The sequence below is a fragment of the Limulus polyphemus genome, unplaced genomic scaffold (genome assembly GCF_000517525.1).
Source record: "Limulus polyphemus unplaced genomic scaffold, Limulus_polyphemus-2.1.2 Scaffold509, whole genome shotgun sequence".
NCBI lineage: Eukaryota > Metazoa > Arthropoda > Merostomata > Xiphosura > Limulidae > Limulus > Limulus polyphemus.
The window spans coordinates 17,091-36,172 of NW_013666119.1; the positions used below are offsets into that span (position 1 = coordinate 17,091).

General features: G+C 34.7%; 1 protein-coding gene across 7 annotated transcripts in view; it reads right to left on the bottom strand.

Moving 5' to 3' along the window:
- Positions 1-19,082, bottom strand: part of LOC106458756 (clotting factor B-like) — a 73,357-nt gene that overhangs the window by 12,814 nt on the left and 41,461 nt on the right. For 4 of the 7 annotated variants that reach the window (XM_022385060.1, XM_013918302.2, XM_013918301.2 and 1 more), the window contains exons 3-6: positions 15,920-16,414; positions 13,752-13,798; positions 11,806-11,903; positions 3,818-4,059 (exon numbers count right to left, since the gene is read on the bottom strand). In XM_022385060.1, coding sequence (XP_022240768.1) covers positions 3,818-4,059; positions 11,806-11,903; positions 13,752-13,798; positions 15,920-16,414 — 882 coding nt within the window. The remainder of the gene's footprint in view (positions 1-3,817; positions 4,060-11,805; positions 11,904-13,751; positions 13,799-15,919; positions 16,415-19,082) is intronic. The other 3 variants (XM_013918305.2, XM_022385061.1, XM_013918304.2) reach the window with 1 other exon arrangement.

Below are 19,082 nucleotides of genomic sequence, written 5' to 3' on the forward strand. Positions count from 1 at the left end.
CCTGTCACACCACAGAGCTTTTGTATGGCTTCTGGTACTCCTTTGTGATCCAGCATCTTGATACTCACAAGGGTTTGGTAAGACACAGAATCTGTGACAAAGTTGCACCTTTGGCCATCCAGCTTTCCTGTCACATAGACACTATGTGTGCTTGGCATTTTACACTTAGATGTTGGGACTTTCACAACTGGAGTTGGTAGGCGTCCATCAATACGAACCACTACTAGTTTCCTTAAGGCTGACTTATTGGTAATATTCTTCTTACACTGGCTTCTCATATGTCCTTGCTCTCCACAGTTCCAACAACCTTTCTGGGTAGCAGCCTTTCCTGCTGTGGCATCTTCCCGGTGTTGAAGTTGCCGGCATTGAGCTCTCTTGTGTTCAGGTTTGTTACAGTGCCAGCAAAGCCCCTCAAATCTCTCCTGAATCCTGATGACTGTACCAACCTTGGTACCTCTGTGCTGGACTTAACGTAGGATTCGAATTCAAGAGCTCTGGCCATTGCATCCTGCATAGTAGAGGGGTGTGCTTGCTTTACTTGTATTTTCAGTTGTGGACTGTCCAAGACGTCTACAAACTGATCCATCAGCAACAACTTGAGGAGATCGGGTGGTGCAGTTGGGTAGGCCTTGTGTGCCATACTTCAAGTCCTGTGCCAGCTCTTGCAGGCTCTCCCCTTCAGCACGGACTCACGTTCTAAGCCTAGCCCTGTAGACTTCGGACTGATTTTGAGTTCCATACCTGAGTTCTAGAGCCGCTACCAATGCTCTATAGTTGTGCCTGTCGTCTGCTGACAACTGTCCAAATATTTCCAGTGGTTGTCCCTTCAAGCTCGTTGCCAGATATACTGCTTTCAGCTCCTCTGTCCATTCATTCATCTCTGCCAGGAGCTCAAATTGTACTCTGTATGCTTGCCACGGTGCCTTTCCATCGAATTCCTGTGGGTTCCTACGTACTGTATCACCCCTATTGCTGACATTCATATCTGGGATGTCACTTCTAGCAGGACTGAAGATGTCTGCATTAGGGTTTAGCTGCGGGGTCTGGAAGGGGCTTCCCATTGTCTAAGGCTGATTAGGCCCATGGTTAATATATCCTCCTTGTGTAAAAGACAGTAAATCATTCTTTAATGTATTTAATTCGCTTAGAAATTTAGTAATGTTTTCCATTTGTGTACTCTGACTTTCTCTCAACTGTTGGAGACTTTCTTGTTGTTTATTTTCTCGTTCTTCTTGTTTCTTTTTCCTCTAACCACTGCCGCAATTTCTCTTCTTGTTTCTTTTCTCGTTCTTCTTGTTTCTTTTTCCTCTAACAACTGCCGCAATTTCTCTTCTTGTTTCTTTTCTCGTTCTTCTTGTTTCTTTTTCCTCTAACAACTGCCGTAATCTCTCTTCTTGTTTATTTTGCTGTTCGAGCTGCCACTGTTGCAGGTTTTCTTGCAAATCCTGTTGTCTCTTTTTTTGTTTATTTTCTTTTTCCTCCCACAGCTGCTGTAATATCTCTTCTTGTTTCTTTTCTAGTTCTTCTTGTTTCTTTTGCTGCTCTTGTATTGCTGCCATCAAATCTGCAAAGCTTTAGTTTGATTTGCCGCTTCTCGTTTCCATTTTTTTCCCCACTCTCTGACCCCAATTTGTTACGTCTCTAGTCGTTTGTTAATTTTCCGTAAAAGTTCTTTCCGAAGAAACTTTAGCAATACAAGTCCTTTCTTAAATAAAACTAGTTTATTCTTTCTCAATACAACTTTGCAATACACTTAATTTCCACAGTCACGCTATAACTTAAACAAACGCTATAATTCACGCGCTCGACTCAATTGTCCGTCTCTATCTCTGTCTGCAATTCAATGCCATTATTGCTGTCACTTCTAGGCGGTCTTATATACAAGAATGCCGCATATCTAGTAAATACTCGAGGCTTCACGAAGGAACCTGAATTTTCTAGAAGCTCATGACGTATTACTAGCGTCACGTGACTTCCGCTGTCGTAACAATACTTATGTTTATTTATTTATTTTTTTACAAAAAAAAAACAATATTATCATAAGTAACATTAAACATTTTATTTTTGGCAATAAAGCTTAGTCCATTTTATTGAACTTAAAAAAGGTTATGTTTATATTGGAAATAAAAGAGGTCCGTTTAATCTACTAGGTAATAAGGAACTCTATCTCAAAGCCTTTATTTCTTTCATGTTCATTTAATGATTCTATGACTTTTGTCTTTATGTTATCTCAAGGTCAAAATTATGTCCCCATTTCTAATAGTAACAATTACCTTGTGTAACACTTGTAATTGATATTAACCACTAATTTACTAACACTGTATATACACAGTGTTGCAAAAGTCGCACCTCATGAAATGAAATTTGTAGTAGTTATTGTTTCAAAGTTAATGACCAACAATTCAGGCATTTACTTTAATAAACAATAGTATTTTTTTTCTTATTCAAAATCCATATGGGGAATGAAGTTTGCACCACCCTGTATATAGTAAATATCAACTAACACTATCAATTACCAAGCCTTACACACTTAACACTTATGAGTCCCCGAGTCAGAAAATTTAAACCAAAAATTATTTTTACAGTGAGGGCACACACATTATGATTTAAACTAATTTACTACAATGAAAGCTATTATTAAACATGTGAACAAGGCATAAAACACTATCACCTTAATTTATTAGTCATATGATAGTATTTACCATCCATAAACAGAGATGTTTCAGACATATCCCAACAAGTACCTAAAATTTAATTCAATGAAACCAAGTTTATCATAAATATACTACATCTGACTATCATACTGTTGCGTCAGCGAAGTCACGTGACTTGTATCATGCCACATTTTCTAGAAATATCCTATTCCTTCGTGAATGCCCTAGCATTTACTAGATTGGGGGTAGACTGGTATATATAAGATGGTCACAACCTGACGGAACAATATGTGTAGGTAGTGAGTAAATGATCTGCAGTCAGAGAGTATTGATGAAGTTAACGTTCGTTGTTATAGCGTTTGTTTTAGCGCGAATGTTGAAATTAAGTGTATCGTAAAGTTATATTAAAAAAAAATAAACCAGTTTTATTTAAGAAAGGACTTGTGTCGCTAAAGTTTAGTTGGAAAGAATTTACGGAAATATTAATTAAAAACCGGAGACGTAACAATACGTTGGCTTCTATTGGTCACACAAATAACTGGTAGTGATATTTAAGTAGAAAAAAAAAGTGGGTTCCAAAGATATGTTACATGCTTCTCAAAGTTCATCTGCTCTTTGCCAAACAGTGAAGGTTTAGTATGCAACTTAAATATTATGACATTAAATAATCATGTAGCTCAACAATTATTATACTCAAACACATGCATAAGAAATGAACCAACATTAACAACTAAATATCTTTATATGAAATACAAAAATTAACAACAAAAAACATTCATATACGAGATACAAGAAAGACATCTACAGATTAATACAATAAAATTGACCAAAGACAATGCACATAATATATGTATTAGCTTTGTACTTACAATACTAAATGTATTTGGACAAATACACACTTCTTGAAATACCATTGTAAAAATGAAAGCTGCTAGAGCTCTGAAGTATTTCAATGTTTTATCTTTATTTTGGACCGAACAAGTAAATGAAAAACAAGTGTCTAATGTTGCACAAAATTCTATCAATTTAATCCATTCAATTGTTTAGTTCTTAAGATCCAGAGAACATAAAACTTTAAGATAGAAACACAATTACTAGTGTGAAATGGGAGTGGGAAATGAAAGACATTAAGCATGATATTAAGTATATATCACCTTTCTTACCTGCTTTTTGGTTAAAACCTGCAAAAAGAGCTGGTTTATCTTGAAAGGAACTGGAAGAAGTATTAGAAGAAGGTAAGCAAATGGACAAAGCATTCTCATCAAAACTAATCGGGTTTTTCAGCTGCATTAGTGCTACGTTGAAATTGGAATTAAGCTCTCTATCAGGGTGAATATCTATAGAAAGCACTTCATTTTCGAGTGTTTTTCTTCCTACTACAACACGAAGTTTTTCTGGAGTTTGCCTGTAAGAAATATTTATTTGGTTGAAAGAATGTAATTTGCATTCTATTTTAAATCTTACATCATAAATTTATGAGACAATGGTAGACTATTTACTGATTAAAAAGATCCCACTACTTTTGGAAGTTACTTCTTCCTTGAGCCCCAGTGTCTCAGTGGTAAGCTCGAGGGTTTATAACACTAAATACAGAGTTCGATACCAGTCATGACACAGTGCATGTAGTCCATTGTGTAGCCTTGCACTTAAAAAAGTTATTCATTTATTATTGGTAATTAGCTGTAAATGTATTATGATGATATTGATAAAATATAAATTGGCTGTCAACCAAAAACATTCAACCCCCCCCCCCCACACACACGTTTTACTAAACTGCCATGTTGATGAGAAAGTCATTACTTTTATACTGAAACACTGATCCTACTTCTCTCTCTTTTTGACACCAGCTTCGCTTGTTTATATGCAAGTTTTTTGTTACTTAAATAGTGTGATCTAGGTCATCGTTAAACCCAAAGAATCAAAAGTACTGTTGAAAATAAGTTACCATAAATGACTAAATACATGCCATTTTATTACTTTAACTTGTGTAAACATAAAATCACAGCACATTGAAACTCCTTCACAATTTAATTCTGTTTTATAACGATTTGTTTTAAAATCGACACAACGCTTTTAATGCGTTTGAACTAGTGTGAATAGATCTGTTTCGTGACTGTCAGTTGTTTGTTTGTTATAAACTTTTTGCTAAAGTCTAGTAGTCCCTAATTTTGAATTGATAGACCAGAGAGTTGTGCATTTTTTACCTGTAACAATTTTCTTCTTTACCTGGTGGAGGATAAGGAGGAGGATAAAATATATTAATTAGAAAAACATTGTAAATCAGGAAAATGATTATTTTTTTTCTTCTTACACCAGGTGTGAACATTTAAAAATATCGGCAGTTAGTCTTACACTCAGCGATGTGGTTAGGGGAAGTTAATGAACATGAGGTTTTTATCTCTTTTTAAGTTCAATATTTTTGTTAATTAAACCGTTTATAATTGAGAGTATAACTTGCTATTCATTTGAAATTGCCGCAGTTTTAATATACTTGTTACTATTATTTTCGGGACGCCCTAACAAACTTTTGTAATGATAATCGCTGTGTCATGAGTGAGTATTTTGTGTCACTGTTTTCTTTATAGACGAATCAGGTTGTTTTAATAATTTACATTCTATGTGTGAAACATTCCATTTGTGCTTTAAATTATTATACAGCAATAACACTAATGATTGAAAATAACAGGTAAATGTTTTCCTTTCAAAACAATAAACCTAATTTTGTATTCTTACTAGCGTTACCTAGAACTACTGAAAATCAGTAGGGCTAGTTTTGTTTGTAGGGTTACGCAAAAAGCTACACCAAGCCTATTTGCACTAGCCTTCCTTAATTTTGGAATGACAGAGTGAGGGCAGTTAGCCAAGACCACCCATCGTAAGCCCTTAGGCTACGATTGCCAAACTTAAAATAGTGGAATTTGCCCGTCTCTCACATAGCACGAAAGTGCAGGGTGCGATTTTCCTTTTTAAATAAACTTAAGGGGGACGCAAACCATGGAGCTTCTGTTCCACATTTCGGCAAGCTAAACAACGAGCAGGGTCGGGACAGTGGTGTTAGGGGACGGGGGGCGGGTTACCGATTTCAACATTTTTGTATGATTCGGTGGGTAATGATTAATTAAATGATCAAAAGAAGTTACTTCAATTTATTACTGATTATTTTAAATGCATTTTTACATACTGTTATATGAATCCAATCAAATATGATTATCAATATATTATGTAATTTAAGTAAGAAAATTAACTATTTTAAAATAACGAAAATTAATTGGTCCAGCAAAATACTAAAATATTTGCAAGAAAACACTAAACAACAGTAAAACAAAAAATAATAATTCATAAAGATCGCGTGCGCGTGTGTTTCTTTGAATAATGTAATGTAACAGTAAATTTTTAACACTTTCAAAATATACTAAACTGACTACTATATCAAGTCTATCTTAGTAATATAAAACAAAAAAGATAATTGCAACAACTTTTCAATATATTAGTTTTGTACTTATACAAACAGACAAGACTATATGTAAAGTTACTGATCGTTTAATGTGAACTGATTAATTCATTAATTTACATGATTCTAAGTAAAAAGTAATATTTTGAGAAACTATGAATTAAAATACACTTAAATTTTGAAGCAATAATTACTTGTTCACCCTTTAATTTTTTAAACTACACATTTTAGAAAGATATTTGTTTCCCTAAGCAAAGAAATAAACAAGTTGCAGAAACTTTGATAATTAAAATATTGAGAAGGCGATACAATTAAAAAACAAAACAGGATGTATTATCAGTTTCAATTACTCCTCGTAGCAGTAATGAAGTCATCAAGTCACAAATAATTTCAGAAAATAATTGATGTATTTAAATTAATTAGCAACTAATTTACAAATCGAATCACTTTAAACTTATATTTTTTTGGTTTGTTTCATAACCGGAACATCTGGTAATGATGGGAGTATTAAATGTTTCCAGCTAGTAGTGTGTTAAAATTATCCAACATTTTTTTTTCTTTTTTTACAAGGTCTAATGAATCACGAAATATGACGAAGAGCTGTGATTATTTCACGGACAGGGAAAGGCGTTTGAGCATCGTTGTAGGTTTAACGTCACCGCAATTCTTTTAGCTATCTTATTTCTTCTCGCAATCTTCGATATTGAGCTACAGTCTCACCAGTACGTGATTGCACCATCAGACAAAACGGATATGTACCTCCCATATGCACGATTCTGAGAATTATACTTAAAACAACCCGTAAGGTGAGTCCAAACTATGGAAATTTTCTTACGAAACATGTACTTACATGGTAGTTATAAAAAAAAAAAGGAAAACAAATTGAAACAAGTTATCAATAAGATTTCACTGACTAAAATCGTGAAATTCGAATAATGGGATTTTACCATTTCTCTTATAACGCACCAATTGCCCCAATATTCGGAACGCAATTTTGTCTTCCCCCAGCAGCAATCATGGTTTCACAGTCTGGCACACTAAACAATGGATCGCGTTCTGCTCATTGTTAATTTAAGCATAACAAACAAAACAATGCATGGACTATAAAAACATGGAAAGAAAAAAGACGATATTTGGCTAGAGATAGCTTTCTTATTTTAGAGTAGGGTTGTGTAAAATCAATTCCACGCATTTCGAAATTAACCCAGAAGTGAGAAAATTCCAAAAATCAATAACTACAGAAATTGTTATTGAAGGCGTGTATACGAAACTCATAAACAAAATCTTAAAGTAATGGTAATGTGTCCTTTTTGAATATGTATGCACCAAGCCCAGCGAATTTGTAACACATTCTGGACATGTATGCAACCGAATATTCGATGGTTCTCTCAACTTTTATCTTATTTGAAAAAGCTTTATGTGGTATAAACTCTTTCAGCAATTCATGGTCGCCTTCTTGTATTAGATTTACGAAAGTAATTTATATGTAGATACAGCAGCGAGATAAAGGTTTTCCTTTTACACCCATGATATCTTCGGTACTGAAGACCACATATTATTTCACCACTATGCACAGACTATTTCGAAATTTTATTTGTGGAGACTTTTTTCCGAAATCAAAGCATTGTTTCCAAAATGATATTTTGCAAAAATAATTTCGTTAGTGTAGTTGGTTTAGCTGAATAACACCTACAAAAATTGTCCAGGTCAAAGACTCCTGTGGTTCAAGCATAGCCTTCCATAAATTTGAGCTGCGGACCAGACGTAAGGCCACTAGCGTCAGCGCTCGAGACTTAAGCCAGTGCTTCCCAAACTTTTTCAGCTCCTCTCACACTTTTAATGTCCCATACTATTCGCGGTCAATATGAACAAGTACATATGGCAGACCTAGTGGCACTCCCCCTGACTTAGACAGCCAGATATTACTGTTATACCGTGTATCAAGGTGAAGATAAATTTAAAAATGTATTAAGTTGTTAATTAATTTACATTACTGAATAAAATTTACCTAATACTTGCAAATATTCCACGGCACACAGTCTGGGAAGCACTGTTTTAATTGAGCAGCTACTTTTAACCGAATATGAGTGACTGCAACTTTTATAATGCACTGCCACGTTGAATAGCACCACGTCTCAAACCTCAAATTCCCAATCTAATATACTGGCTCGAGCACCTCTAAAAGCTAGTTATTGATAACGTAATATTTAATCACACATTGCTATCTATGAAAATTAACACTTCACTAATTTATGTGATTCTATAACGTTAAGGTAAACGTCAATTGAAATATATATTTCCTATCATAAAGAAAATAATTTATTAGTTGCAATCCAATCGCTATGAAGCACACGCAGAAAAACAAGCGCTTCTATCAAAGAGAAAGAATCGTACAACTGTACTGTGTACATAATAGGCAATAGTAACAATGTTTTGAATAACCTGATTTACGTAAGAACGAGTGCTACATGCTTACGGAACTTACTAATGTAAAATAGTAAACATTGATAGAGAACCAAATAAGAACTTGTTTTTGTACAACAGGGAAAAAAATTGAAAAAAAGTTGGAACGCATCAAGAATATATAGGTATGTAATAAATGCACTTCTTGTAAACCATTAGTTGTTGCAATGACAAAAATTACTCGTAATTGAATGTGTAAGAAGTGATGGAATATAAACAGTACTCATAGATTGCGAATCATATTTACAAAGTGGCTACAAAGTCGGTAGGAATAATAAACGGCACGCGGAAATTCTCGCTTTAATTATTAGACGAATACATAGAAACTACGCAATACAAACCGAAATATTAATGTTGTTGTAGCATTGCTAACTACCACTCAATTAGTAGCTCGGGCAACATTCATCCTATGTTACTTATAACTTAGTCACATCAGGACTCGCATCAGATCACGAACTTGAACCTCATTGCCGCCTTTTCATAAAATCTTATCCAACCTTGTTTATTAACAAACCGGATCTTAGATTACTGCTGAGCCACCGGGAATTGGGGGAAAAAGGGGGGGGAAGCATGTGACTTTACTCTAGTGCAATTCATTTTCACCGAATAGAAGATGAGCAATCCTATAATATTTGTACTTTATACTCATTTTATTCACTGTTTAAATAACTAGTTCCAAAACTGGGGTCAATGTGGCCTAATGGTTAGCGTGCAGAACACAGTTACTGCAAAAATTCTCTTTGCACTACGGGGCCGTAATGCATTATGGGAGTGAAGGTCAAATCCTACCAATATTCAATTAGAATAGCTTAAGATGCAGCGATGAGCGCTGTTGACTAGCTTCTTTCCCTTTTTGTGTGGCGATTCAGAATTAGGGGCGACTAGCGCGCAGATAATAGTATTTATGTAGATTAGTGAAAATATCCAAAACAAAAACAATTAAAACTATTTCCAGTGCTGTACACAATTAAAAGCTAATAGTAACAAACTGAAGAATTTCTCTTTAATGCGCAAGTAGTGGAAAATTCTGAAATTTTAATCTAATACATTAAAATACATAAATACAAATTACAGTATTTCTCTTCACACAGCCGTTAGAAGTTAATAATACCTAATGAAAACCTCTATTCCACCAAAAGGGGTGACAGCTGTTTTGGTGTTGGTCACACTTAAATATGACAATATAATTTATAAAATGTAATAAAGATATTACTTATAAACAACATGTTAACAGGAATTAGTTTGGTTTGTTTTGAATTTCGCGCAAAGCTACACGTCTCCAGTTCAGCAGTGAAAGATTAGAGGGAAAGCAGATAGTCATCACCACCCACCGCCAACTCTTGAGCTACTCTTTTACCAACTAGTAGTGGGATTGACGGTCACATTATAACGCCCCCGCGACTGAAAGGGCGAGCATGTTTGGTGAGACGGGGATTCGAATCCGCGACCCTAAAGGCCCTAACCACTTGGCCATGCCGGGCCTTTTAACAGGAATGAGAAATTATTCGAACAACAGGAGCGAGTAGAAGTCTGGTTTTATTGGACTGTTTCTAGAGTGGAAAGGCTATGTTGAGGCCTTCTTCTCGTCAAAGAAGAGCATTTCTAATCTTTATTATGTCCACACTGCCCAAAATACCATTGAAACAAGATACCAGCAAGATCCGTGCAAAAGAAAACTTTCTTCATTTTGAATTAGTTTGTTAAAGCTGAGGGTCAATTATAATTTGTCCCAGATGCACAAAATAACTACGTGCTACCTCAATGCAAGGATCTTGCTGAGACAAGGTAAAATATTGCGTAATGTATTTATTGCTGATGAAGTTAAAACTGGTGAACATCAATATCGCCTCGTTCAGAATCAGACTATCTGAATTTTTTTTTTTTTATTCTTATAAATTGAATAATGCTAAGACTGCTGGGTCCAGAACGAGCATGATGTTGTTCAATTTGTGATGGCACAGAAGTTGTTGGATTAGTGGGTGTAGTTAATACGACTGAGAAAAAAAATGTGGGTAATAATTTGTGATTTTGTAACAAAAAATAATAATGCATTTTAAGTAAAAAAAATACCAGCATTGTAAACAACGTTTAAAAATTGTTAAGTTAAATTAGTAGTTTACCTTCATGATGTTAAAAAACACGTAGGTTCAAGAAGCCTTGATACAAATGAATAAAATCTATAACCCGAGCGCTTTCGAAATGTGGAGCTTTCTTCTTCAGGGGCAAACTGGGAATCAGTCTAGTAGTTTCCCCGTTAGTTTTAGATCAAACCTACATTAGGCTATCTGCTGTGTCCACCGCGGGGAATCGAACCCCGGATTTTAGCGTTTTAACTCTGTAAACCTTACTGCTGTCCCATCGGGGTATAACAATATAGTGAATATTTCAAGTAATTATCAAACATGAACATCAAAGTTTACTTTTGGGTAAATCTAATTTCTTGAGACAATTCATCATATGAAAGGACATTAAATATATGTAAAATTTTTCTGGTTAACTATGCTGTGCCCACCTCAAGTATCAAACACAGACTTTTTGAAATACAAGTCCTCATACTTACCGTTCAGTCACTGGGAATCTCTAGCATAAAATATTAAATTACGTATTCTTAATGTACACTGTAATTTAAATTTTGATCGCGTGTATAGCCGAAATTTTCTATGCTACAAAGTCCAAACAATAAGCTATGTTGTAATAAAAGTCCAAAATTTAGCTTTTTCATCATATTGGTAAACAAAAACTGACAAGCTAAAAATAAACAATCGTTAATTTCATGTAATGCGTGTAGTAAATAAATGAACATAAAGGGCCAATTTAGTGGCGTAAGTAGAGGGCGGGGTGGGGCACTTTTCAAACTGTCCCAGTAAAAATGTATCAAACTATTCAAGAAAAACAAGAGCATGGGTAAAATTTAATCCAGAACCAAAGAGTATCCAGGGCCGTATGGAGAGCCCTGGACCCCGGCGCTTTATTGGGTTGGCCTGTGAAGCACGTTCCCACGCTTCGCCCAATCATATAACTCCCCCCTTCTCCCACTTTAATTTGACTGCTACACCTCTGCAATTTACAAACAAAGCATCAGATAGTTTAATTATCTTAATACACTGGATTAATTGTACTTTATAAGAACGATTTGCATGTTGTGTTAATAAACAAAGACTGAAGCTGAAGTTGCCAACAACATCATAGCTGTTTTTAACAAGATTTGTTTTACAAGTTATTCAGTGGGTGTATTACCTGTACAATTCCACACATGAGGCGACTGTAACCACGTGGCGTCGAGTGAGCAGAGTACCTTGACATAACACGTTGGAATCTGATTCAGAAAATCTGACCTACATTGTAATGAGAAACATTTCATTGTATTAGTCCCATTTCGTAAATAAATGTTTCGTGCATCATATTAATACAGTTCATAAATACAGCAATGGTAAAAATGGTATTTTTATTTATTTTCAGTTGTCAAAAAATAACTAAAGTAACTGAATGGAAAAAAATAAACAAACAGGTATAAAATCGTGTGTCAAAACCAGTTTCAAAAACAACTAGTACGGGATTAAATATTACCGAGGAAATTTGATATTCTTAAGCTATACTGTAATTGAAATCTTTGTTATATATATTGCCTAAAGTTTCTATGCTATGAGGTATAGGACAACAAGTCTTCAATCTTTGAGCTTATTATACTGGCAAACCAACATTAACAAACTTAAATAAAAAAATAACAGTTCATGCTATATTTAGGAATTGAATCTATATTTTCACTTTATTAGAATGACATTTATAGGATAATGTAGTAACAGTCGTCACAGATGCGAGTTGCGGCGTCACAGACGACACTAGTAGCACCTGCATACTTCTTTTACGATGAATTTCCAACAATTTGACAATGCAATGCTTAACACTGTTTATGACTAGAGGTACCTGTCACAGCCCCAGATTTTTCAAGGAATAGTATTCATAAAGCGAGATCGTTGGACGATGTAAAGGCGTAGAACACGAGATTTCGCAAAGTAAGCTTTCAGTATTATTCTCAGAAGCAGGAAGAACTCGCGGGGCAAAGCGTCTGGAACAGCAACTAATCATATGCGCCGGACTAACATTTAATTATAGTAACTGTATAGCTTTTGAAACTAACTTGTATTTCAAAAATTGTTTATTGGTAAATAGATAGATTTATAGTAGTATGTATGAATCAGTATAAACTATGCATAATAAATTACACGTATAATCTGCAAGGATATATACTTGTGCTTGCTAAAAACTATGGTAAGTATAAGTGCCAGTGAGCAACAATTTTTGTGAATCGTAAAGAAGTGTTTGCAAATGATTAATACTTTTTAACAAATTATGGTAAAATTAGCACAAAATTCAATCTCGGAGCACCTATTTTTCAAAATTTTCCTGGGGACAAGCCCTCAGACCCCCCGTAGCACTGGGATGCTTTACACACTATTCTGAGTTGCTTGACCAATTCAAAAATGATTTCCGCACCACTAAAAAAAAAAAATATTCGATAACAGTCTTGAAAGAGAACCTTACAACCCCTCCAATAAAAAAAGATATTATGATGAAGCTAATCCTATTGTGTGGTACTTTTATCAAAATAATAACCAATAATTTGAAGTTAACGAAAGCTCAGAAGTTTCCAGCTACAGCTTTATATCAACTGCCGTTCCCGTAAAAAAGGTGAAAAAAAAAGAAGCCCCACGTGGCAGAAGTGTGTGGTTGTGGCCACCAGAGTGAACAAAATCTGGGATGGAGTAGATAATTCCAATTACAGCACGAAACATTAAACATCGTTCATATAGATTGCAATTAAGCCTCAGTACACCACCATGCTTAGTGTAGCAAGTGTTGAAACATCAATGATATTTTCTTAAACGTAAGTGTTAGTGATTTACTTTGCAATAATTTACACAGAAGTATTTTATGGAACTGTAGTTTACTGGTTTACACAATTTATTGACTTCTCAACGCATACACTTTCAAACAGTTATTATTCATATTAAAAAGTACACAAAATACCGCCAAGTGAAACTCATAACAGCAGTTCAGTGAGAAGGGGTTACATATACAAGTACCATCTTAAGCTGTAGTATTTCAACCTGTGACATTTTCACACATTCGTTTTTCTTGTGTGCGTGCGTGCGTGCGCGAGTTGTGGAGAATTGCCAACTTACCGTCCAAGGCCAGGTACCCGCTAGTATTGGTTCTGCAGCCCCACATTCTGAAAAAAATAAATATGAAAACATTAATAACAACTACCCGAATAAAAGTAAGAAAAAAAATAAAGGACCTTTGTGATGTTTTAATCTAACACATTTTACATGATAAGCATCAGCTACAAAATTAACACATTTTAAATTCATATATTATAACTATCTGATACATCCGTTCAACGCACAAAAAAAAAAAAAAAAAACATATAGGCTTCCAGGATAATACGTGGAGATGGGGGAGGGTCAAAGCCAAACAGTTATCCTATGTCACCCTCCGTGGGCCCCTAAGGGTGCATGCAAGGTTTGGTGACAATCGGTTCATAGGTTCGCCAGTAATAAGCGGACACAGATTTTTGTCTAATAATGATTTAAATGATTATAAACTCCAACAGCTAAGAGTGAAGTAATTCGAACCTAATTCTAGACAACTAGACATTTTTAAACAACTAAACTATAGGATTTTAAAATCTGTAATGTGAGTTTTCACTTCGTTGGTCAGTAAGAATGATATGAAAAGATTTTCGAGCTTTGACAATTGGGCTGTAAAGCCTATAATCCATTTATTATTATTTTTGTTGGGTAGCGATAATTGAAGTCATTAGAACGCTATGTGATATTAAACAGTTTGTTAAAGAAGCGGAAAATTTAGAGTAAGCGGAATTTTAACCCTAATTTTCTGAACAAAAGTATACTATTTTATAAAATAAAGCTAATTATTGCGTAGAATGAAACGTTACCAAATATAAGCAAGTATTTTTCATAATCCTAAGCATTATGGGATCTATAGTTGCTACAAATCTCACTTCGAATCTCGAGATTAGTTGGCCTCTGAACAAGTTTCTAAACAGTAAATTATGCATGTTGTACGAGGATAGTTTTCCCTGAAAGATTCAGGACAACATTATCTTGTTTCTCTTGGGAGCCAAATTATAAGTTACTTCAATTACTTAACTAGGATCGGAATCCAAGAATTACAAATTTTGCAGGCTAAGCAAAAATTAAGTTCAAATTTAATCTAATCAGAACAATCATTATTTGACCTGCAATCTCCAGCTGTAAATTAGGAGTATTGAAGTGAGACATTCACTCAACCAAAGTGAAGAATACTTGCTTTGCCACGCCTATATATATTTTCAGTTGCAGACATTGTCTCTCCCTCCAGTTTGGTTTGAACCCTCTTTTGCTCTGTTAAAGTTACTGAGAAAACCTTGCTTGAATGTCTCTCCACTATTGTGAATAGCAATGGTCACTATGAAGGTTAGCTTTAAGGTCCGATTCGTTATACTGTGTAAAAGAGGTCGATGTTTAAGGAACGTTTTTATCACAAATACTATCAGAAATAACACGACTTCTTTCATTAATCGACCTGTAATTCATTTGGCACAAAATCATATGTTTCGTCATTTTGATCGCCACTGCAGCTAGCCAATTTACTTTTTAAACACTTGGATTGTGTGTATGTTTCAGCAGTTTTCGCTGACAGGGTGTTGCTTTAGTTTCATAAGCTAACTGTTTTCTTTGGGTATAGGTTTATCTCCGTCGGCATTCCATCTAAAAAGTGCTCGGAACAAATACACACTTTCTTCGGCAATATTTTTCGGTTAATAGTTTTAATCCATTCAAGTTTTGTTGGCTAATCTGATGGAATAGAATGAAATTTAAACGGTATTAAACACCTACAATCCGTATGCAATTGTTCGTGTATTTTATACATGGATTCCTTTCATATATTCTGTTTGCAGCGATTATTTGAACAACTATTAATTGCACAAGAACTGCTTTCACCTTCATATTTTTCAGCACTATCCACGACAATTATTGAAATACAAACGTAAGAACGAAAATGTAAACAAAAGCTCGATATTGTTTTGATTACAACACTTGCGTATCTTTCACTCTTGCTATGGCTGACGCACCACGTGATAGATTAATGGCAGTGCTAATGAAAATTTGGTCACACGTGAATAAATGCGTCGATAGGATAATTTTTTTTTTTACACTTTGACAAATTTCACATAATTTTATATCAAATCCAATATTTTGCGAGTAGCTTCTACTTTTAACACGTTTCTAGGTTACTTATTTATGCTTATATTTACTTGGATTTAAAAATATATAGTATAACATACCGAATACTTCATCAGATCCAGGTTTTAACACATCTGGAGTTGTGATAGGCGATATTGTAGAGGACTCGGTAGAAACCTGTGGTGGTGTTGGTGTAACCTTGTGTTGAGGCTTTTTGGTCGGAAGAAACGGCAGAAAACCCAATGTTACGATGGAGTTTGGGCAACATACGATACGCTCACCTGCTAACCAACCGCACTGATTGTTATTAAAAATATTTAGGTTTACCACACCTATTTTTGACCAACATTTTCTGAGTGACAGACATACTCCAAATTGACCAAAAGAATTTGAACACGCATTTCCTCCTACAGTGGAATCGTTTGGATCGTATGGATAGAAAAATAAGTCCCTTCGATTAACTCTTATCTGCTTTACTGCACGAACTATTAAAGGCACAATAGTGATAGACCTAAACGTCTTGAAGTGGTTGTGGTTTGTATCAAGTTGGTCAAAGCCAGGCTGCCAAAATGGACGATTAACTCGTGCCTTTGAAACTAACAAAAAAAAGTTAGTTATATTTTTAGAGTACTGTAATATATAACACAAAATTAGCAAGTTGATCAAACCTAAGTGTGGGCGTAAGTTAAAATTATGTATATTCTATAAAATTACACAATTTATATATACAAAATTTCTAATAAAGAGTATTATACTTTGTATGGTAAAATGAATAGAAATGCTTAAAAACAAACAGATTAAGTTTTAAAACAAGAATGGAGTTGTAAAATAACATACCAGATATTAGGAAAAATTTCCTATCATCACAGCATTTATCTAACCAATTATCCTTATTAACAAAGCGTAAAATATATGAAAAACCTTAAGTAATAACAGTGAACCATTTCCCTGTGAACATAAAATCATCAACAGCATCATGTTATTAAATACACAAAAATACTTCAAAACTATGATTAAGGATTGTTCCCATGTCAAACCTAAAATTAGGCACTTAAAACTCATCTAAGGAGTAGTTTCTTAATTTTGGTTAAGTGAAACTAAACGTTTAGAGTAGAACTTCATGAAAACCGACGAAAGGGAAAAACGTTTAAAACAAGTGTGATAAGGAATCTGAATGGCAACTTTGTGTTACATATGGTTCAGAGGTCCTATGGGTTCAGGTGAAGCCATCCGTAATGTGAAACTAGTGATCAGAGGGAAGGCAACTTTACCATTTCATTACAGTTCATAATGACCATCCATGTTAACAATGGTCCTGCAGCGTAGTTTCCATTGCACAAGGGCTTTGAATCAAGCTGTCATGTCAGTATTACACCTCTCCTCCCCGCAGGCTTTCCATACTCCATTTGGTGTACGAGTACGATTGTTTCCCAGTGGCAGTTTCAACAGTCCGATTGCACAGAAATCCATAGTTGCTGCATTCAGCAACTTGACCGGTAAGTTTTCGTACGGAATAGCATTAATACTCGTTTCATTGTTGAGCTGCTTGAGGTATGCAACAGTTGAACAGATATGTTGCGGAAGCAACTCGTGTACACGTGACTTGCGTCGCTTTTCCTGACCGACAATCTTCTTGATTATTTTACTCACTGTTACCTGGAAAACACTACTATTTTTGCCACTGAAATTATATTCCTGAATTCCAACCTGTTAAAAGATGCTACACTTTTCTTAACACAACTAAAGTACGACTTTTTTGTAGGTCTCTAAATGGGTTGTTCCTGACGCTCCAAGTTGATCCATATTTCTGTATTTTTTAATGCTATTAAGTACAAGTGATATATCCATCCTAGAAATTCTAAATCCCAGATCTGAAGATATTTCTATGATCTGAATGTATGAATATTTTGCGTCATATTTCTTGTAAGCAATCAAACATTTATGGCATCATTCTACCTACGCATCTCAATGTGTCAAAAAGTAGCTCTGATAATTAGCATTCTACTGCTACTTTATACTGGTTGTGGTTATCAAATGGCTTATTGATTTGCGTATTCAAAATGTACTCAATCGTCTGTGAACTCACATATAACCATTCTATTCTGTAACTGAAGACAAAACCTCTCATTAAAAAAATACACTTTCATTTATAAACGAGAGTAGTCAATCAGATTCATAGAATTATAGAATTTTCACACCATCTTGAATAAAAACAATCCAATATTACATTAAGACCACCTTCTAGAAAATTTTTTACCATATGTAACTGGGCTATCCCACACCCCTTTTTGGTCTCCCAACTGTTGGGTAAGAGATGTTAAATTGGAGGCTTGCAATTCCCACAATGAGCAAAAACTGAATTATACAGTATTTACAGAAATATTATTGTATATACTGAAGCAACACATGGCAAGCTGTAGAGACAAACGTGTATGGTTCTAAATTACCACAACTTTCCCTCCTTTTCTGAAGCCCCTCATAGACTGAGATACATATGATAAAATGGCAGTGATTCTAACCTGTGATCCAACCTATGGACGTATAATAAACGAAAAATTCCAAAGGGCATTATGACACTTAGCACAGATGCAGGACATTTACATTACACACCCAACAACAGCTTATTTGTTACTCTTGGAATGATCAACAATTTAATAATGGTAATAATATAGTTCATAAAACTAACTCCATGGAGCAGAGCACAATATTAAGCACATTCTCCCACAGCACGAGTGTGGATAATAGTTACAGGGGTATGCATAACATAGGGTAGTGAAAATCACGATGATAATGTTATATCATTTTAACAAAATAACAACTGCAAGTAACTGATCAATTTTCTTTGCACTGATCTTTGATTAACTACTAACTAAGGTAAAACTGCCTCAAAACAATTACACCAGCATATAACACATTAAATCGACACAAATGTACGTACAACTTTATATAAAACTTAAGACCAATTAATGACATTAAGTGATATCGACTGTATATATAAATACACACAGACACACATTATGTCTTCAGGTCTGATCTATAGTGGAAACTTGGACATTTATTGGTCTGATGTAAAACAACTTAACACATTTTGTTATCCTTTCTGGCATTATATTTCACTGTGATAAATACACTTACTATTCTACGGATTAATCACTGTAACAGACACACTGAGATACCTCACATCCAACAATTGTAACAGTCTAACAAACACATATGGATTAACCAATCATTAATAAGAAAAATGTCACACCAACAATGAACTAT